The sequence below is a fragment of the Cryptomeria japonica genome, chromosome 4 (genome assembly GCF_030272615.1).
Source record: "Cryptomeria japonica chromosome 4, Sugi_1.0, whole genome shotgun sequence".
Taxonomy (NCBI): domain Eukaryota; kingdom Viridiplantae; phylum Streptophyta; class Pinopsida; order Cupressales; family Cupressaceae; genus Cryptomeria; species Cryptomeria japonica.
Window position 1 is genome coordinate 235647068 of NC_081408.1, and position 20149 is coordinate 235667216.

At 34.7% G+C, this 20149-nt stretch overlaps 2 protein-coding genes across 2 annotated transcripts; both read right to left on the reverse strand.

Moving 5' to 3' along the window:
* Positions 1-2895: 2895 nt before the first annotated feature.
* LOC131875053 (putative leucine-rich repeat receptor-like serine/threonine-protein kinase At2g24130) lies at positions 2896-3353 on the reverse strand. Its single transcript, XM_059219059.1, has 2 exons — positions 3143-3353; positions 2896-3020 (listed from the first exon to the last, which is right to left on the reverse strand). Exons 1-2 carry the CDS (start codon positions 3351-3353, stop codon positions 2896-2898), a joined length of 336 nt encoding a protein of 111 aa, XP_059075042.1.
* Positions 3354-3500: 147 nt separating this feature from the next.
* On the reverse strand, positions 3501-5479 carry LOC131054881 (LRR receptor-like serine/threonine-protein kinase EFR). Its single transcript, XM_057989522.2, has 2 exons — positions 4564-5479; positions 3501-4441 (listed from the first exon to the last, which is right to left on the reverse strand). Exons 1-2 carry the CDS (start codon positions 5477-5479, stop codon positions 3501-3503), a joined length of 1857 nt encoding a protein of 618 aa, XP_057845505.2.
* Between the last annotated feature and the right edge of the window lie 14670 nt (positions 5480-20149).

Below are 20149 nucleotides of genomic sequence, written 5' to 3' on the forward strand. Positions count from 1 at the left end.
GGTGATTCTAAAAACAACATCATGATGTGCAGGGAAAGACAAAATCTAGTAGGTGTGTGGTGGACCTAATCCCTAAATGCCAAGGTGTTATTGCCACATTTAACTACATAAGACTTCACCACACTTTCAAAGAAGGCAATAAGTCTATGGATAAGATAGCTAACTTAGGTGTTTTTTGTGAGAGTCTTAAAATTTAGATAGTACAACACAAATTACCTGAAGATATTCATGTCATGATCCCTGAAACATTAAATCCCAATGAGAAATAAAGATTTTAGAAACACCTTTTTCGTCATTATCTTGGTCATGTTGTACTCAGATCATTTATAAATATGGACTCACCTTGTTAAATCTAGTGAAAGTTATGCTTCGTGCAATACTGCCTTTTCTATGTATTTTCCAAAGCTAGTTTTAGCAACCCCTTTTAGGGCCTTGTTCTCAGCTTTGATGTGAAAACTACGGCTGGGGACCTTATTCAAATAAATCCAGACAAATGTGAAAATTTCAAACAAAATTGTGTTTTTAAGAAAAGGTGGTGAAGGGTAACATGACAACCTATGTTGAAGGAATGAAGGGTTTTAACCCTAATCTTTCTGAGTAATTTTCTCAATCTTGGCACGACGGTGAAGTCCAAGTGGGAAAGGTGAAATACATAATGTCTATAAAAACCATTGTAGCTGCTACAGGTCTTGTGGTGGAGGGCAAGAACTTACAAAGAAATTGAAGGGAAATTACAAGGAGGATTTCAAGAGGCTCTTGCAGATAGGGGAGAAAGTGGCTCCCTTGCAAAGTGGTTTCCACATGAACAACTTACCTAGGTTTTGGAAAGAGGTTGTGTTGCTCCAAATGATGTACATCACCTTTGATAGGATATTTAAATGATGTTATTCAAAGCTTTTCCCCAAGCTCAACCATTTGTCACATGGTGTGGAGATGAATTTCCTCTATTGACTTTCTTCATCTATATTTTAGTCTATAGTTTTGGCCAAAACCAAAAATGTCCTTCCCCTACACTAGGGGCTAGCTTGTAATTTAACCCTCACTTGAGCTTGTAATCCAATTGGTCCCACTCTATGTGTTGAGCTATCGACTAACATGGGGAAAAATGGCATTTCTACTTCTAATCCCAAAGGGACCCCTACTTGAGTTAATCCTAGTAGAATGGCCAAATCAAAGAACCCCCTAGTCCCTCCCATTATTCAGTGCATAGTCAAAGAGATGAAGGTATCTAGGAAAATTATTTTAAGGATTCTTCTTCCCTATGGTCTACTGAGTCGAAGTGCACCCCAGACAACCCCGTTAACAAAGCTAGCACCCCTTTTACCACTTCATTTGGCTCCCCTCTACCCTCACTTGCAAAATCACTAAAGAAATGGGAGCTCCCTTCCTTTATGGATAAGGTTAATGAGCTTTGTGACAAATACAACAAATAGGAAGCCATAATCTAATGGCCTCTGCGTTAGCTTAATGTGGCAAAATAGAAAATTAATATATCGAAGGCCCTTGCCGAAGCAGATTCTAGAACTTTGAGCTTGGTATTGGATTCTAGATCTCTCTATTAAGAGCCAAAGGCTACACAATGTGTTGTTTTCTAGTCCATGGTTTTGCTACCCATAGTAGTATTAAACCACCTTTTCGATCTGCCTATTAATATTCACACCTAATAGAAGTTAGAATAGTCAGTAGTGAGCTTTATATAAATCTTATAAGTATATAGGAATTGTCAATATCCATTTAGATAAGAGATAGCGTGTTGCATATTTATTTTTACATTTGAAAATTAATACATGTCTATACGTTTTAGTTTTCTTTGATAATAAAATGTTTTCCTGCCAAAATTTATCTATATTATGTTAATTGGCAATCCAATTCTAAATATACTCTCTTAAAGTATATATAAAATTGCTAAACATCAAAGTTGTAGACATTTTTAAACGGCGAACGTTTCAGATCCATAACATGGAATGACGCAGTATGTTTTATTCTAAACGTGAACTCCATTTTCACCTGGAAAGTCAAGATGAATCACCTTAAACTCTACAAACCCATCAACTTGATTTAGTATTGGCTATGGAAAAAGGCACAACCCGTAGGAGGAACAGGCGTAATTTGATTAGTACAATCTGAAAGATAGGCACAATTCCATACTGTCAATGTCAATAAATGATCACAAAATTACGAATAAAACATAAAACTCATTAAAGTAATAATATTATTCATAATTCTAAATATATTGAAAACATTTTTTATTTAAAACAAACAAAATTAAAATAATAATTATAAAATAAAACCTTTTTATCCAAATCTCAACAATATAATTATATTAATTATATGATCTATATGGTCAAGATTACATTATATGCATCCATAACTCTCCTCTCACAATTTTAATTGTACATCTTGATTCATGTCACAATACACTATACCATGTATAGGTATTACATTCTATACATTATTTCATCCTCTATTTACATAATAGACTAGAAAATATAATATAGTAGGACATTATCATATTTTTCTAAAACCAATAAACAAACAAAGATTAATAACATAGACCTAGGAGACCTAGGACATAGATTTAGATCAATCCTCATTGTTTCCTGAACCAACAATATTTATACCTTTTGAATTGTCTAGAAAGGGTGAGATATCAACTGGTAATTGAATAGTCTTAGACATACCAAGAAATCTACTTCTTATTGTATTTAATCTTTCAACTATCTCAATCATATTAGGATGTTCTTGAGGTGATTCTTTTGTGCAAAACAATCCAATTTGCACAGATTGAGTGAGGCATTCCATTACCATTGTTTTCTCTGAATCGTGAGCATCCACGAACAAGGAATTATCCACTATATCTGAGATTATATCTGGAAAACTCATTTCTATCCATTCTTATAGATTAATTACTTCACTGAACATATCATCTGTTGGTCGCCTCCTTGTCAACAACTCTAGAATTAGAATTTCATAACTGTATACATCTCCCTTTGTAGTAAGATTTCCACCTATGCCATTCTCTATAATAACAAAAAAGAAAAAAAGATTAATGATTCCTATTAAGACATTTGAAACATTCAATAGTTCATAAGATAAACGAATAAAACTAGAAAAATGCATTGCAATAATAAGAAATCTATACCTGGTGCAATGTAGTCAATAGATCCTCTAAGTGCATCTATAGAAGTCAAAGAATCTGCAGAATTGCTGAAAATAAGCTTGGAAATGCCAAAGTCTGCTGTGTATGAAGTCATGTCATCTCCTAATAGAACATTGCTAGGCTTGAGGTCACAATGAATCACTTGAAGAAAGCAATAATGATGAAGATATGCCATTCCTTGTGCTATCTCCATTGCTATCCTTATTCGATCACTCAAATCTACCCCCTTCACTAGGGTACAACCATCTCTCCAAACTTCCATTTGGCATGAACTCTCTTCAATGCATTGCATTCTTTGGTGAAACTTTGGTGAACATGTTCATCTTGCAACTTGAGAAGTTTAACAGCAATATATAAGAATCCCTTTATAAACGGACCCAAAACTGCCAATTCCTAAGAGATTTTCATCACTAAACCCATCAGTTGCGTCTACAAGTTCTTCATATGTAATTTTTAGAGGCCACACTTTGAGAGGAGGGGTAAGGGAACGTCTGCATCTATAGGAAAATGCTACCAACAGAAGAGACAAGATGAAAATTGCAGTGTCGACTATAATAGGAATTAATACCTTTTTTGACACTGATGGTTGTTTGCATTTCAAATGAGAGCAGGGCGGCAAGTTTACCCATCCACCACAGAGGCCAAGATTTCCCATAATTTCTGAGGCATCAAGTGTTGAAAAAGCTCCTCCCTTTGGGACCTCTCCAGTTAGCTTGTTTGAAGAGAGATTGAGATGCCGGAGCATTTTCGTCTTTTTGATAGCCAATGGTATTGTTCCTGACAAATTATTGCAAGAAAGATCCATGTACTTCAGATTTTGGAGATTTGCCAGTGATGCAGGGATTGTCCCCTCAAATGTGTTCCAAGAAAGATTTAGATATTCCAAACCTTTGCAGTTTGCCATTGCACTTGGAATGCTACCAGAAAAGTTGTTGTGAGATATATCTATAGCTAAAACCATAAGCATTTTGCTCATTTCCAAAATAGAACCTTGTAGTGAATTTCCAGAAACGTTGAAATAGAATTGAAGATTCGGAAGACCTGCAACTTCGGGAGGCATATTTCCCGTTAGTTTGTTGTACGCCAAGTCTACCTTTTCCAATGTCTGACATCTTCCTAAACTGGCAGGTATTTCCCCTGATAGCCGATTGTTGTCAAGATAAAGCCTTCTTAATTGTGGAAGGTTGCAAAAACTAACTGGAATCTTCCCTGAAAGCATGTTCTCGCTGAGTTCCAGCAATCCAAGTCTTTTTAATTGACCAAAACTGTCTGGAATTTTCCCTGTAAATTGTTAGCCCCCAGAAATAATAGTTCTAGATTTGGAAGTTTACCGAGTGTAGATGGAATGGTCCCATTCAATCGGTTTGCTGATAGGTATAATGTTCCCAGGCTTGTCAAGTTACAAATCTCATCTGGTATGTTTCCCTCAATTTCATTTGAGTCCAATCCTAGAAAATAAAGTGAATTTGAAAGACGGCCGACTGAAGTGGTCAAGACGCCAGTGAGAATGTTAGATCCCAGATCAAGATCTTCCAAGCTGGAGCAATTACTTAATACTGTTAGAGTAGATAAACCACTGCTTCCGCTTACAAAATGATCATGCCACAAATTAATTATTCTCAGCTGCCGCATTCTACCGAATTCCGGAGGCACTGTGCCGCTGAGTTTTTTGCGCTCTAAACCAAGCAGTTGCACCTGAGTCCAATTACCCAGTGAGCTGGGTATTTCTCCGGTGAGTTGATTTGCCCACAAATACACTACTTGCAACTTTGACAGCCTACCAAACTCCCATGGAATTGGGCCGTTTAAGTGGTTCTCATATAGAACTAACAATTGGAGATGAGTGCAATTTGAAAGGGCAACGGGGATTGATCCTGTTAACTTGTTGGTTTTAAGACTGAACCAGTTTAGGTGACTAAGACTACCCAACTCAGCTGGAATACTACCTCGGAGTCTATTTTCGGACAGTTCAATGACATTTAAAGAGGACATGTTTCCTATGAAACGTGGGATAATGCCTGTCAGTTTGTTTGCTCCTAAATCCATGATTTCTAGATTTGAAAGAAGACTAAATTCAGAGGGAATGCTTCCACTTAAATTGTTAGAAGCCAACTCAAGCATTCTCAAGCGAAAAAGCCTTCCAAGCTGATATGGAATATGGCCCTCCAATTGATTGGTAGATAGAAGAAGCCTTCTCAATCGAAAAAGCCTTCCGATCTGATATGGAATATGGCCCTCCAGGCTGTTGTTAGAGAGATCAAGTACTCTAAAGAAGGAAAGATTTCCCTGTAAGGGGGAGATGGGGCCAAGTAATCCCATACCTGTGAGATTCAAGGAAACCACACGCTGTCGACGAGAAGAGCAGGTGATGCCAGTCCATTCGCAGATGGTGTGATTGGTAGAGATAAGTTCGAATGATACAAAGGCGATTTGTTTTTATTGGCTTTTAGTTTTATTTAATAAAACAGTTTTTTAAACAGCAGTTCCCATATCCAAACTGCTACGTATAAATAAAACAGTTTTCTTGTTTTTATTAATCAGCAATCATATAATGCTAAGATAGGATAGAATAAGTTTTATAGTTTTAGTTATAAAACAGAATTTTTAGTTTTATTGTTTTAAGTTTTTGTTTTTCCTATTCTTAGGAAAATGATTGTCTATAAGGCAATTACTGTTATTGTAATTTTGAGTTAGAGATTTTCCAATATCAATATTATTAGTTCTGAAATTTATTGTCTTCTTCTTCTCCAGTTTTTTCTGTTATTTGTGTTGTAAATTTTTAATCTTTCATTTGGTATCAGAGTAGGTTGCAAGAATTTTGATTGTGCAGATTCCAGGTTGGAACAACAGTTATTTTTAGATGGCTAATGGAAAAGATCTAGCATTTCGGCTTCCATTGTTTACTGGAGAAAACTATGATTATTGGAGTATCAAGATGAAGACCCTACTTTTATCCCAAGATCTTTGAGAAATTGTGGAAGGTGGATATACAAAACCTGTTGATCAGAATGCATTCAATACATTGACACCACAACAGAATAATCAGCGGAAAGAAGATAGAAAGAAGGATAACAAAGCTCTTTTCACCATTCAATCTGCCTTGGATGTTTCAATTTTTCTTCGAATTGCCAATTTGACAAAATCAAAGGATGCATGAGAGACTCTACAAATTGCATACCAAGGTATAGATAAAATCAAATTGGTAAGACTTGAAGCTTTTCGAAGAGAATTTGAAAGTTTGACTATGAAAGAATCCAAGTCTATTCATGAATTTATTACAAGGACTCAAGGTATTGTGAATCAGCTTAGGACTCAAGGTAAAACTATATCAGATCAGAAAATTGTAGAAAAAAATTTGAGGTCTCTTCCTCCTAAATTTGATCCAATAGTAATTGCTATTGAAGAAAGTAAAGATCTAACTACTTTCAAAGTTGTAGAATTAATTGGTTCTTTGCAGTCTCATAAAGAGTGCATGCAACGTTCTATGGAAAGTTTTGTTCAGGCTTTCTAGTCTTCTGTTAATATTGAGGAAAATCTCAAATATCCTCCCTCTCATATTGCTAAATTTCAAGGTGAATCTTCTGGAAATAGCAGAGGAAGAGGTAGAGGAAGAGGAAGAGGAAGAGGAAGAGGAAATAATAGAGGAAGAGGATGAAGTTCTGCGGATAGAAGGAGTATTCAGTGCAGATATTGTGAAAGATATGGGCACTATGAATCTGAGTGCAGGAAGAAGAAATCTGACTTGAATAAGTCAAGAGCTAGTAATGCAGAAGAATTTTCTGATGCAAAGAATTCTACATTCTTTGCATGCAATTTGGCAAAAAAACCCCAAGAGGATGTCTGGTTCTTGGACAGCGGTTGTTCAAATCACATGACAAGTAAATCTGATTTCTTTGTCAAATTAGATGATTCAATGAGGAGTAACGTTAAATTTGGAGATGATAAGGAGGTTGGTGTAATGGGAAAAGGTACCCTTGCAGTCAAGACTAAGTAAGGAGACACTACAAATATCCATAATACTTTCTTTGTGCCAGAATTACAACATAGTCTTTTGAGTATAGGACAACTTCTAGAAAAGAACTATAAAGTTGTATTCGAAGATAGCTGCTGCAATTTTTTTGATAAATCTAATAATCATCATCTTGTAGCAAAGACTTATATGACAGAGAATAGATGGTTTCCTCTCAAATTGGTTTCTAGTAAGTTGTATGCACTAAAATCAACCATAGATGATTCATGGTTATGGCATCAACGATATGGTCATCTAAATTTTCAAGGGTTAACTTTGTTGAATAAGAAGAATATGGTGAGAGGTTTTCCTCCAATCAAGGCAAAAGAAGAAGTTTGTTCAGGGTGTGCACTTGGCAAGCATCACCCGACACAGTTTTCTAGTGGGAAAATCTTGGAGAGCCAAATCTCCTCTAGAGCTTGTGCACGCTGACATCTGTGGTGATATGCAAGAGCCATCATTGGGTAAGAACCTTTATTTTTTGACATTCATTGATGATTACTCTCACCACACGAGTTTATTTTTTGAAGCAAAAATCTAAAGCCTTTGCATGCTTCAAGAATTTTAAAGCACTAGCTGAAAAACAAAGCGGGTATCTAGTTAAGATACTCAGAACAAATAGAGGGGCAGAGTTTACTTCTAATGAGTTTGCTGATTTTTGTGCTAAGAATGGCATCCAGAGCTTACTACCGCATATACATCTCAGCAAAATGGTATTGCTGAAAGAAAGAACCATACCATTAATGAAATGACATGAAGCATGTTGCAGACAAAAAATCTTCCAAATAGTTTTTGGGGAGAAGAAGTTGCCACTACAGTGTATATTCTCAACCATAGTCCCACAAAAGCAGTTCAAAATCTGACTCCAAAGGAACCCTGGAGTGGTCACAAGCCTTCAGTAGCTCATCTTCACATTTTTGGATGTTTGACATATGTGCACATTCTAGATCAAAAGCGGAAGAAGTTGGATGCCAAATATCAACTTTGTATCTTTGCAGGCTACTCTACTGCAACTAAAGGCTACAGATTCTATAATCCTGAGACAAAACAATGGATAGTTAGTCAGGATGTGATTTATGATGAAGGGGGAGTATGGCAATGGAAAGATGATGTGCAGAAAAATCCATCAATAATCATAAACATGGAAGATAACAGTGTTCCTCCTCCTCTCCCCACAAGCTCAAGTGGAAGTTCTAGCTCCAGTTCCAGTCCTCCAAGCTCACCTAGTTCTTCAAGTAGCACAAACTCAGGTGAAGATTCACCTTCACCATCACCTCTAGCATCTGTTCCATGAAAGGTCGAAGTTTAGTTAATGTTTATCAGAGGAGTACCAATATAAATCTAGTTGCTAATTTTGCTTTGTTTAGTACAATCAAAGTCGAACCCTCTGTGTATGAAGAAGCAGTGAAAGAACCCGTATGGGTTAATGCTATGAATGATGAAATGAATTCCATTCATAAGAATAATACTTGGGAATTAGTTTCACTTCCCAAAGGTAAGCAAGTGATTGGTGTGAAATGGATTTACAAAGTAAAATATCATGCAGATGGTTCAGTAGAACCCCATAAGGCAAGACTAGTTGCCAAGTGGTTTACACAAACTCCTGGAGTGGATTATGCATAAACTTTTGCTCATGTGGCTCAACTTGACATAGTCAAGATTATATTGGCTATTGTAGCACAATACAAATGGCCAATATTTCAGCTGGATGTGAAATCAACATTCCTTAATGGTTACATAGATGAGAAAGTTTATGTAGAACAAGCTATGGGTTATGAAGTTCCAGAAAAAGAACACTTAGTCTACGAGTTGAAGAAAGCCCTTTATGGGTTGAAGAAAGCTCCTCGTGCGTGGTATTCTAGAATTGACAATTATTTCATGAAGAAAGGATTCAACAGAAGCCACTAAGAGCCTACCTTGTATGTCCAACATATTGGTAATGATATTCTTATAGTTTGCCTCTATGTTGATGATTTGATTTATATACGTAATAGCAAAGCTCTCATGGAGAAGTTTCAAGCAGAAATGAAACAAGAGTTTGAAATGTCAGATCTGGGACTTATGCACTATTTTCTTTGTGTGAAAGTACAACAAACATCAAAAGATATATTTATTTCTCAATCCAAGTATATAGCTGATTTATTGAAGAAGTTTAACATGGTGGCATGCAAAACATTTGCAACCCCCATAGCCCTTGGTGAAAAACTAACCAAGGAAGATGCTAGTCCCAAGGTTGATGCAACTCGGTATAGGAGTTTGGTTGGTAGCCTCATGTACCTCACAACCATGAGACCTGATATTATGTATGTTGTGAGCCTCGTCTCTTGGTTTATGCAGGATCCACATGAGTCACATTGGCGGGCTGCTAAAAGATTTTGAGGTATGTGAGTGGTACACAGAATTTTGGCATTCAATATTCTCCCACTGACAAGTTCGAACTAGTTGGTTACACAGATTCAAATTGGGCCGGTTCAGTGGATGATAGAAAATCTACATCTGGTTATGTTTTTTCATTTGGCTCTGGAGTTGTATCCTGGAGTAGTAAGAAATAGGCAACAGTGGCTCTTTCTTCAGCAGAAGTGAAATACATGGTAGCTTCATTGACAAGTTCTCAAGCGGTATGGATAAGAAGGATATTGTCAGATCTATATTTTGTTTCTGAGCATCCAACTACCATCTATTGTGATAACAATAGCACTATTGCCATGAACAAAAATCAAGTGTTTCATGCCAGAACGAAGCACATAGAGCTCCATCATCATTACATTCGTGATTTGGTTCAAGATGGACGAGTGGAGTTGTAATTATGTCCTTCATTTGAACAAGTTGTTGATATTTTTACTAAAGCTCTTCCAACCACAAGTTTTATTGCTTTCAGAAATCAGTTGGGACTCCACTCCATTGATCATTCAGGGGGAGATTGAAGATAAGCTCGAATGATACAAAGACGATTTGTTTTTTGCTTTTAGTTTTATTTAATAAAACAGTTTTTTAAACAACAGTTCCCATATCCAAACTGCTACGTATAAATAAAACAACTTTCTTGTTTTTATTAATGAGCAATCATATATTGCTAAGATAGGATAGAATAAGTTTTATAGTTTTAGTTATAAAACAATTTTTTTAGTTTTATTGTTTTAAGTTTTTGTTTTTCCTATTCTTAAGAAAATGATTGTCTATAAGACAATTATTGTTATTGTAATTTTGAGTTAGAGATTTTCCAATATCAATATTATTAGTTCTAAAATTTATTGTCTTCTTCTTCTTCAGCTTGGTCTATTCTATTGTTTGTGTTGTAAATTTTTAATCTTTCAATATGACCCTCCAGGCTGTTATTAGAGAGATCAAGTACTCTAAAGAAGGAAAGATTTCCCAGTAAGGGAGAGATGGGGCCAAGTAATCCCATACCTGTGAGATTCAAGGAAACCACATGCTGTCTACGAGAAGAGCAGGTGATGCCAGTCCATTCGCAGAAGGTGTGATTGGTAGACCAGTCGAAGAAGGAATTATATGAATCCACATAGATGGCTGCTTTGAAAGCCATGAGAGCTTGTTCATCAGACTGATTCGACGATTCGGCCATATGAGGAGGCAGCGCAGAGAGAGAGAGAGAAAAGGAGTAGCAGAGGAAGCATCGCCATCTTCAGTCTTAGCTTAGACCACCTAAACACCCGAAAACATATTGAATGGTATAATGGTTGGGTTTATTTATAAATTTGCATTGAAGGCAGAAATAAGAAGCTCGCATAATAAAATACGCACATTAATGCGGAGCGCGTGGGCAGCACTTCCAAGGTACAACAGAGGCTTACGAAAAAATTACTCTAAATCATCCTTTGATTTCAGGATTCGTAGGCATGTTTGAATTTTTTTGTTAAAAATCAAATCAAATAGAAAGAACTGGTTGCCATTGTTAATTTTTTTAAAAAAATTATATTAAATCAAAATGCAACTTGGCAATTACATTTATGAGTAATGTTACAAAATAAGATTGGTTTAAAGTTGCAACCGCTATCACTCTTTCTAAAAGGTGACCATAATCATCTTCATTAGGGATGTCCCTTTCTAGAGATTTTGCCAATGACCAATCACTTCTTAATTTGCAACTTATTCTTCCTTCATAAATGATGGCATGCTTTACTTTCACTTACTATGACTCACTATTTGCTTCTTCTACTTGCCATGCACTTTTTCTATTCTCTTTCTCGCATGTTATGCCTATAGTGTGTATTATAGCACAAAACAAAACTATTCACATATGATAGGCTAGAAACCTCCTTTACATTCTCTCCTTTCAATGGCCTTCTAGTTTTTCTTCCCTCATACATGGAGCTCTATTTTTCTATTTCTATGCTACCATCTTCTAAAAACATATGAATCATATTCAAATGATTCTAGCATCCAACTTAGTCTCTTTTCCCATATGGAACTCTCTCGGCAATTACTCTATATTTTTAAACACCTCTTTATTCCCTCCAAACTCACCATTTCTTCTATCTATGTTATACATTGTGACCTTTCCAAACTTCCTAAAAGTGTTAACTTTAATTTTCTAGGTGCTAAAATGATTCTCTTAAAATTTTGAATCATCTATATGATAGATTTTTAACAATTCTTTCCCCAACTAAACCTCTTCTTTGCATGCTAAAATTGGCATATCCAATTATGTAGAGATATTTGTCCACTTTCAAAAGTATCAAGCTCTTCATACTTCTCTTGGTTGTCCATAAACGCTTAGCCAAAATTAGTGAATGTTTCTTTCTCCATCAATAATTAGCAAGAAGTTCAATTATTTAATTGGTCATAAGTATTTAAACATTAAAAATTAATGTAGAAGTTAGTGGTGATGTAGGCCAATTCAATTCACCTCTACCAGATGCTTGGAATTATGAAACTTCTGATTCCCTACCCATAATTAAACTTTAATTGCTTAAATTTATAATCTTTGCTACAAATAGACTTGTAGCCACACAACTTTTGTCTCCAATCACATTTGTGACTCTAATACAAGCCATATGTTTTCTTCATCATTTCTCAAATTTCATTGCAATTCATGCATAATTTTTAACAAGCTAAAAGACTTCAATCAATGAAGAGAAATAAATCCCTTGAATAATACAAAATCATATAAAATTAACACATACTCAATTCTTAAACATTAAATGAGCTCAATATCTCAACATTTAGTAAATAAAATATCTCAAAACAATCAAGGCTTACCCATCTATGTATTCCCTCTATCACTCCTTTTGAGGAATTTTATGCTAATGTGTTTTGGATTTTGGAGGACTAGGTTGAACACATCTTATGATATATAAGAGATAATCAATTAGCCTCTGAGGAGTTATTTTATTCCCAATCAAAAGAGAACTTAGAACTTGCAAGAAATAGAATAAAATAAAATAAGATGTCAAATTGAAAGAGTCTTTCAAATACAAGGTCATTTCATTTTATTTTTTTATCATAGACAATATATAAGACATAAATATTAGTTAATAAGTATAACATAGAAATGATAAATTATCATAAGAGATGATAGTGTTACTACATCAACAAAACAATAATCAAACCATCCATTAATATAACACTCAAAAACATCATGATAACATAATAAACCATAAAATGACCATACTAGCATAAATGATATTGTACTTCTACATTTAAAACTAAAAACAATCAATCCTAGCTTGTTCATTTGATTCCTACCATTAGAGAAGGAATGTCTCGATGGTTTCCTTTTAGCAAGGATGGCAAGCACATGTTATGATTATAATTTCTCCTTTACATTCTTAGTAATTATAAACTAAATTAATTTAAATATTTATATTAATCCTAGTCTAAGCTATGATTTTCTTAGTTATAAATGATTTTTTTTTTAAAACTATAATTATTGATCACAGTTAACAAAAAATTCTCTTCAATTCTACTTAGTAACAAGGGATTCTTTAAGACAATGAGTACTCATTTCACTTTTCTGAGTCCCATACTCAATTTAAATAGAATTTAGTATTGAGATATCACTCCCTACTAGTAGCATGGGTCTAGGTCAAGGGGCTCACAACTCCATTTCTCAGAAAGAAAAAAATAGCATAGAATGTCCATCTAGTGTAATCCTTAGTGTTCAGTATTAGCATGTTATTAGATACACAAGGTTAGATAATGGGAATAGTGTCAAAAATAAAAAAGTTCTCATCATGTCCATACACACTTGTGCATCATGAAAATAATTGAAGGTGCTATAACATTGCCATTCAAAGAGTGAGTCAAATAAACAAATCCTAGATATATACAAACTAGGTGAAGCAAAAAAAAGTCTTGTTGACCTATAATTGACATCATTTCTAAGGAATAAATTGTTGACCCCAAGTCTTTACAAGGATTATTTCAACAGGTTCATGAAGCTAATGGAGAAAATGGCTCACCTATGAAGTGGTTTCAGTAGGAATGACTTGGGGTTTGGAAATATGTTGTGTTGCTCCTCGTGAAATTCATCAACTTGGACAAAAGATTTAAATTATTTTATTCATATCTTTTCCCCATCCTCAACCATTTGAGGTATGTTGTGAAGGTGCATTTTCCTTATCAGCTTTTATCATCTATATCTTAGTCTGTAGCTATCGAAATCACCAAAAATGTCTTTCCCATGCAATTGGGGCTTATCTTGTGGTTATGCAATTTTCACCTAAATTTAACCGCCACTTATGGACTGACTTGTAATCCCACTAGCTCCACTTTGTTTGTTGAGCTATTGGATAACCTAGAGAGCAATGATGTCATTTCCACACTTAAATCCAAAGGACCCCTACCCAAGTTAACCCTAGGTAAATAGCTAAATCTAAGAAATGCCCAACTTGTACCATTATTGAATGCATAGTCAAGGAGATGATGGTAGACAATAATGATTATGCAAAAAAAATTTTTTTTTGGTCCACTGAGTTAGAGTGGACCCCGAACAACCCCATTAGCAAAGCTAGAACATCTTCTACCCCTTCATTTGGATCCCCTCATGCAAACTTGGCAAAAAACTAGTAGTTTGCTTCCTCTATAGATGAGGTTAACGAACTCTGTGATGGCTACGTCAAACATGAAGCTATAGTTTGTTGGTTTCTAAGTAATCTTATTGTGGAAAAAAAGAAAATTAATAGATTGGAAACCCTCGCTAAAGTGGATTCTAGAGATTCAAGTTGGGTAATGGAAGACAAGAATCAGGGGGTTTAGGTGATGGCCATCAATTTAGCTGAAAAACATAATAAGTGGGAAGGTATGGAGGAGGAATTCAAGGGGCTCCATGATAAGACTAACCAAGAGGATAGGAAGGACACAATGGAGGATATTGAGGAGTTGTAGAAGAGCTAAGTGTCCCCTAAAAGAAGCGTGGAAGAAGTAATAGCTTAGAACAATGAAATATTCAAGAACAATTTGACAACCTTATAGGCCATTGAGAAAGAAATCAACAGGAGATAGACAAGGAAGAAGCATCATTTTAATTCCACCCCTACTACTACTATTTTAGAGTCTTTTATGAGGCAGATTAGAATAATAAGTAGTGAGCTTTATACAAATCTAAGAAATGCATAAAGATTTGCCAATATCTATTTAGATTAAGGGGAGAACGTATGTTACATATCTATTCTTACATTTGAAAATTAAAACATGTCCATGCGTTTTAGTTTTATTGACAATCCAATTCTAAATATTAAAATTACTAGACATTTGAATTGTAGACAATTTTTAATGGCGAACATTTCGGATCCATATAACGCGGTGTGAAAAAATCCGAGGAATCCGCAGTACGTTTTATTGTAGACATGAAGTCCATTTCACCTTGAAAGTCAAGATGCGAACATTTCGGATCCGAGGAATCCGCGAGTGGGCCCGCCAACTGGCGTCTGATAAACATGGAATGATGCTTCCCTTTAAACTCTACAAAGTGAACGACTATTGGACAAAGGAAATGGTGTCAACTTGACTTAAACATTTTTTTAAGCGCGAAAATGTCGGATCCATATAGCGCAGTGCATTTTATTCTAAACGTGAATCAAGACAATTTATTATTGATGTAAGCTGTTAACGACTTAGCGTCAACTTGACCTAGTATTGGCTATGGGAAAAGGGGCAGCTCGCAGAAGGAATAGGCGTCCACTTGACCTAGTATTGGCTATGGGAAAAGGGGCAGCTTGTTGACAAAGGATTGTACCACTTGATCTAGGTGGACTATAGTTTCTTTCAGCTGTCGTATCTTGATATTTGAGGCTGTATCAATATCACTACAGGTAGATCCTTAAAACAATGTGAATTCAGCATCTCGGTTGCCATAGGAACAAGAAAGCCAATTTTGTGAGCGAGGCTCGCAGTTATTTTGGTTTCAAAACGGTATTATCGTATCACGGAAAGTCAATAATACAAACATTACATACTTATTGATCGTCAAAGCAACAGTTGTGATTTTTCATTAAAGTTAATAACATGAGTTTTATAACCTCGAGCCAGAATAGGCGCGTCCGTGAGCAAGTGGTCGAGCATGGAGGAAAGAAATTTAAGAAAGCAACATTTTGGTTTGGTTTACTATGTTTGTTTGTATTGGATAAGTTACTATTTACATAGATATTGTAGGTTGTGTTTGAATTAATAAATTATTATTCGACGTTAATAAATTGTTAGTAATAAGTGATAATCAAATGGGAGGATTAGGTTACTTAGTTCTATCACCACTGTTTGAATAACATCAATGTTATCATATATAAGTGATTTGTTATTTTCCTAAAATTTTATGTCTTCAATATGATGATTATCATAAAATTAGGAATAAAACATAAAACCTTAAGGGTTAATCATAAGTTTTGTGAGTTCAATCATAATTGTTGTAAACTTAAACTTTGCCATGTTGATTTGAAATAAGAAAATGCAATTCTATAAGCCCATTCAACCTAATCTATGATGTCTAATTAAATTGTCAAGATTCTTGCATGCATGAGCACACCTATAAGGAATTACTAAAACTTTTAAAGTTTACTTCTCCTAAGTCAAACATCTTGATTAATTGACTTTACAACTTGGAGAAAAAGAGAGCAAATCACTCATTGACATGCAAATAGCTTATATGCAAATGAGATTCTTTGTCCCTTAAAAACTAAAATGTTTTCTAACAATTTTTTCCTTGATATGGTAAAAGTCATGCCTCTAAGCTAATGAAACATTTAATTTCTTTGGAAACTATCTAATAGAGGAACCTATTGAATAAATGTGAACCTTTTTGGCTTATATATGGTAAAAGGAAGAGGTGGAAACATCAAAATTATTATTTAAGTCTTTTAATTTTAGCTTTATCATCTATATGATGTATTATATCATAGAAGAACTAAAATGACCAAAGGAATAAAAGTGATAATGTTGATTTAGTGGTGACAATATGCAAGTGTATGTGAGTAAGCTTGCAACAAGGAATGTATATAATAAGTGCTATTGAGGAAAATTATAGATGGTAGCGTGAATGAAACCAGGAGATTGACTTAAAGACCAAGCCTTAACATGAGTAGCAAACTAGTCAATAAATTAAACTAATAGAGAATAAGATGAAGATTATGTATGAAGCATCCTATATTTATAATAGGAATGGTGGAATCAACATGGGATCCACACAATGGCTAGAAGTGGCTAGAGTGGTTGTAAAATACACACACACACACACACACAAATGTGTGTGTGTGTGTATAGACAAAAAATAAATAATAAATATTTTCACCCAAGCTAGCTTAAATAATCTTGCATGTTAGGAACGTGTACACCAACATCCCCACTTAAGTAATACATAGGGAGAAACATGCCAGAGATGCAATCATACAATGATAATGCAATATGCAATAAGAGATGCATTATGGGTCTTGGTTGTTAAGGAATCTGGACTAGAGATAGAGAAGATAATAGTCTGATAATATTTAGGAAGGATGGACTTTAATGAGATCATTGCAATGAATATGTTTTCCTCCACTACGCATCTATATAACTCTGTTATATTAATCTTCTATGATAATGTTGACAGCTTGCTGGGTCATGAGATTGCCACAATTATTGATTTCAATTACCAGCAAGGTGTCGACGCCTTTGCATATATAAGGATGGAGTCATGTCCACGTAGGGGCATGACTTCTACGTGGATTATGTCGACAACTTGCTGGGTCATGAGATTGCCATAGTTATTGATTTCAATTACCAGCAAGTTGTCGATGCCTTTGCATATATAAGGATGGAGAGTCATGTCCACGTAGGGGCATGACTTCTACATGGCTTATGTCACGTAGAGTCATGACCCTACGGGGACATGACCCTTCGTCCCTTGTTCACCACTGATGTTCATTAGTTAACAATGATTGTGCTCAGGCTCACTAACTAATTCGACCCCGATAGTTATCGAGGTTATTCTGAGCCATATCGATTATTATATAAAGTAATATATAAAGGAATATATATATATGTGTGTGTGTGTGTGTGTGTGTGTGTGTGTGGGTGGCTACAAGAAGTTGAGTCCCACTTTTGGGCAAAAAGTGGAAGTGTTTACTCTATTTTTCAAATTTTTTGTTGATTGATGTCAAATTTGATTCACTTAGAGATTGAATCTAAAAAAAATTCGGTGATAGAAAATGTAGTGCTTGGAGTCTACTTTTCAAATATGTAATTTATTTTAATACCCACATGCTAGAAATCCCTTTTTAGTAGGCATGTTTAAAAACCAGTTTTTCAAAATAATCATTTTAGGACCATACCACACGTGTACGACCACCCTTTTTTGATGCAAATGATACCTAAGACACCAAATATTGATGAGAATATTTTTTCTTATTTTTTTTATTGAATATATGTTTTTTTATTAATTTTTAACTGACAATAAAGTATATTTTCAAAACATCGGGTGTACGACCACCATAATTTGATGAAAATTTCATATTTTTCAATTTTTTTTTTAATATTCAAAAGAATTGTATGTAGATTGATGTCATATAATTTATTTTTCTAAAATCCTAAAAACAAAAAAATTATTAAAGTTTTAGTGAACCTTGGTATTTTACGTTTAGGTTCCACTTTTGATTAATAAATAATACAAAAATAGTAAAAATAATCTTATCACTATGAAATTTATAGTTCTGAAATTGGGACGCTGAAAACTCTAATGGGTTTCTGTTTCCTCAAAGCATTCAATCAGAAAGGCCCTAAAAAAATTAGGCCAAGGTAGAAATTTGATGTCGTTTTACCTTAGTCATTTTTTTGAAGGTCCAAGCATAGGCTTGGTGGGACCAAGCCTATCCCGAAGCAAAAAATTGCTAAGTGTTGTTTCTCGCCCCTAATTTTAACAAACGGGCACCCATTTTTTGAATTCAAAAAATAGGCACCCGTTTCGCTTTGTACCATTGAAAGCGAAACCGGCGCCTGTTTTTAAAAATGGGCACTCCATTATAAAAATGGGCACCTGTTTCATTAAATAAAGGGCGCCCATTTTTGAAAAGATCTATTGGGCCAGAATCTGGCCCACAAGTACAATTCCCAATGATTGAATGATTTTTCAATCATTGTTTGATAGGTACGATCTGCAAAGAGAATGTTTTGATTAATCATTCTCTTTGTTTGTCTTATTATCTATTTGGTAAGGAGATCGATTCGAATTCAAATTTTGGTGTAGCCATGGGATCAAATCAATGCAGGAAGAGGCAAAGGAAGGTTCTGACAACTCAGGAGATTGCAGCAAATAGGGAGAATGAGGCAATGCATCAACGAGAGAGAAGATCAAGAATGAGACAAGGAGCTTCAAGTTCCACAATCTTTTCAGAAGAGGAGAACATAAATGAGACCATAAATGGTGATGAAGGAAATACAATAGAACCATTTAATTTAGTAGCATCTTCTAATCCATTATTGGATACATGTATGTCTTCACAGCCCTATGTTTTTTCTCATGAAGAATTTGGTGATTTAGTAGAAGTAGGTTACTTATTAAATGAAATTATAATTGAAAATCAAACCCTAAATGAAATTAGAACTCAAGTTGAAACTGAAATTGAAATCCAAATTGAAACCCCAAATGAAACTAGATCTCAACTTGAAACTGAAATTGAAACCGAATTTGAAACTCCAAATGAAATTGAAAATCCACATGCAACTAAAACCAATAATGTGTATGTAGACATGGAAACACCAATTGAAAATGAAACATGTTTGAATGATAATCAAATGAATGAAAACTTTGAAATTAAAAGTGATGTACTAGACAACCTTCCTGGCTTGGTTTCATGGAGAGAAATTAGGACACATGCAAATAGATTGTTTAGACATTTTTTTTTATAATAAGAAATTTGGGTTTCAATGTCAAAAAATGGTACAACTAATTAAAATGACTAAAATGCGAAAAGTGATGAAGAAGTTAGGCTTTTATGTCAAACCCAAGAAGAAGGACGAGTCTTTAAAACAAGTTGTATCGACTATTGCTAGCGCCTTTGATACAATTGGAAAGAAAAGTCGTTCTAAAGATAAAAATGCGGCATGATGGGAAATAACAACAGCTTTAGTAAGCCAAACAACTTCTAATAAAAGAATGATGAGTAACATAAGTGGATATCTTAATATTCATCGCAAAACTTTGTCAAGAGTTGTAAAAAGAAGAGTTAATTTTGAAAGTGATCTGGCAAACAAATTGTGGACTTTTAGTGGTAGACTACCAAGGTCTGATATGAAACTTACTGGTGAAGTCAAAAATTTAATTGAAAAATTCTGGCACGATAATACGAGAGTATCACCTAATGTTAGAGATGTTCTTAAATTAAGAGTTGGGTCAAAAATTTGTGATCCACATCCAAAACACTTATTAGACATGACTCAAACTAAATTGTATAAATTTTTTTTGGATGATAAGGTGTTGACTATTAGCATTTGTCAAAGGTCTTTTGAAAAGTGTAAGCCTTGGTATGTTCAAATTAACAAGGAAAGAGTCACAT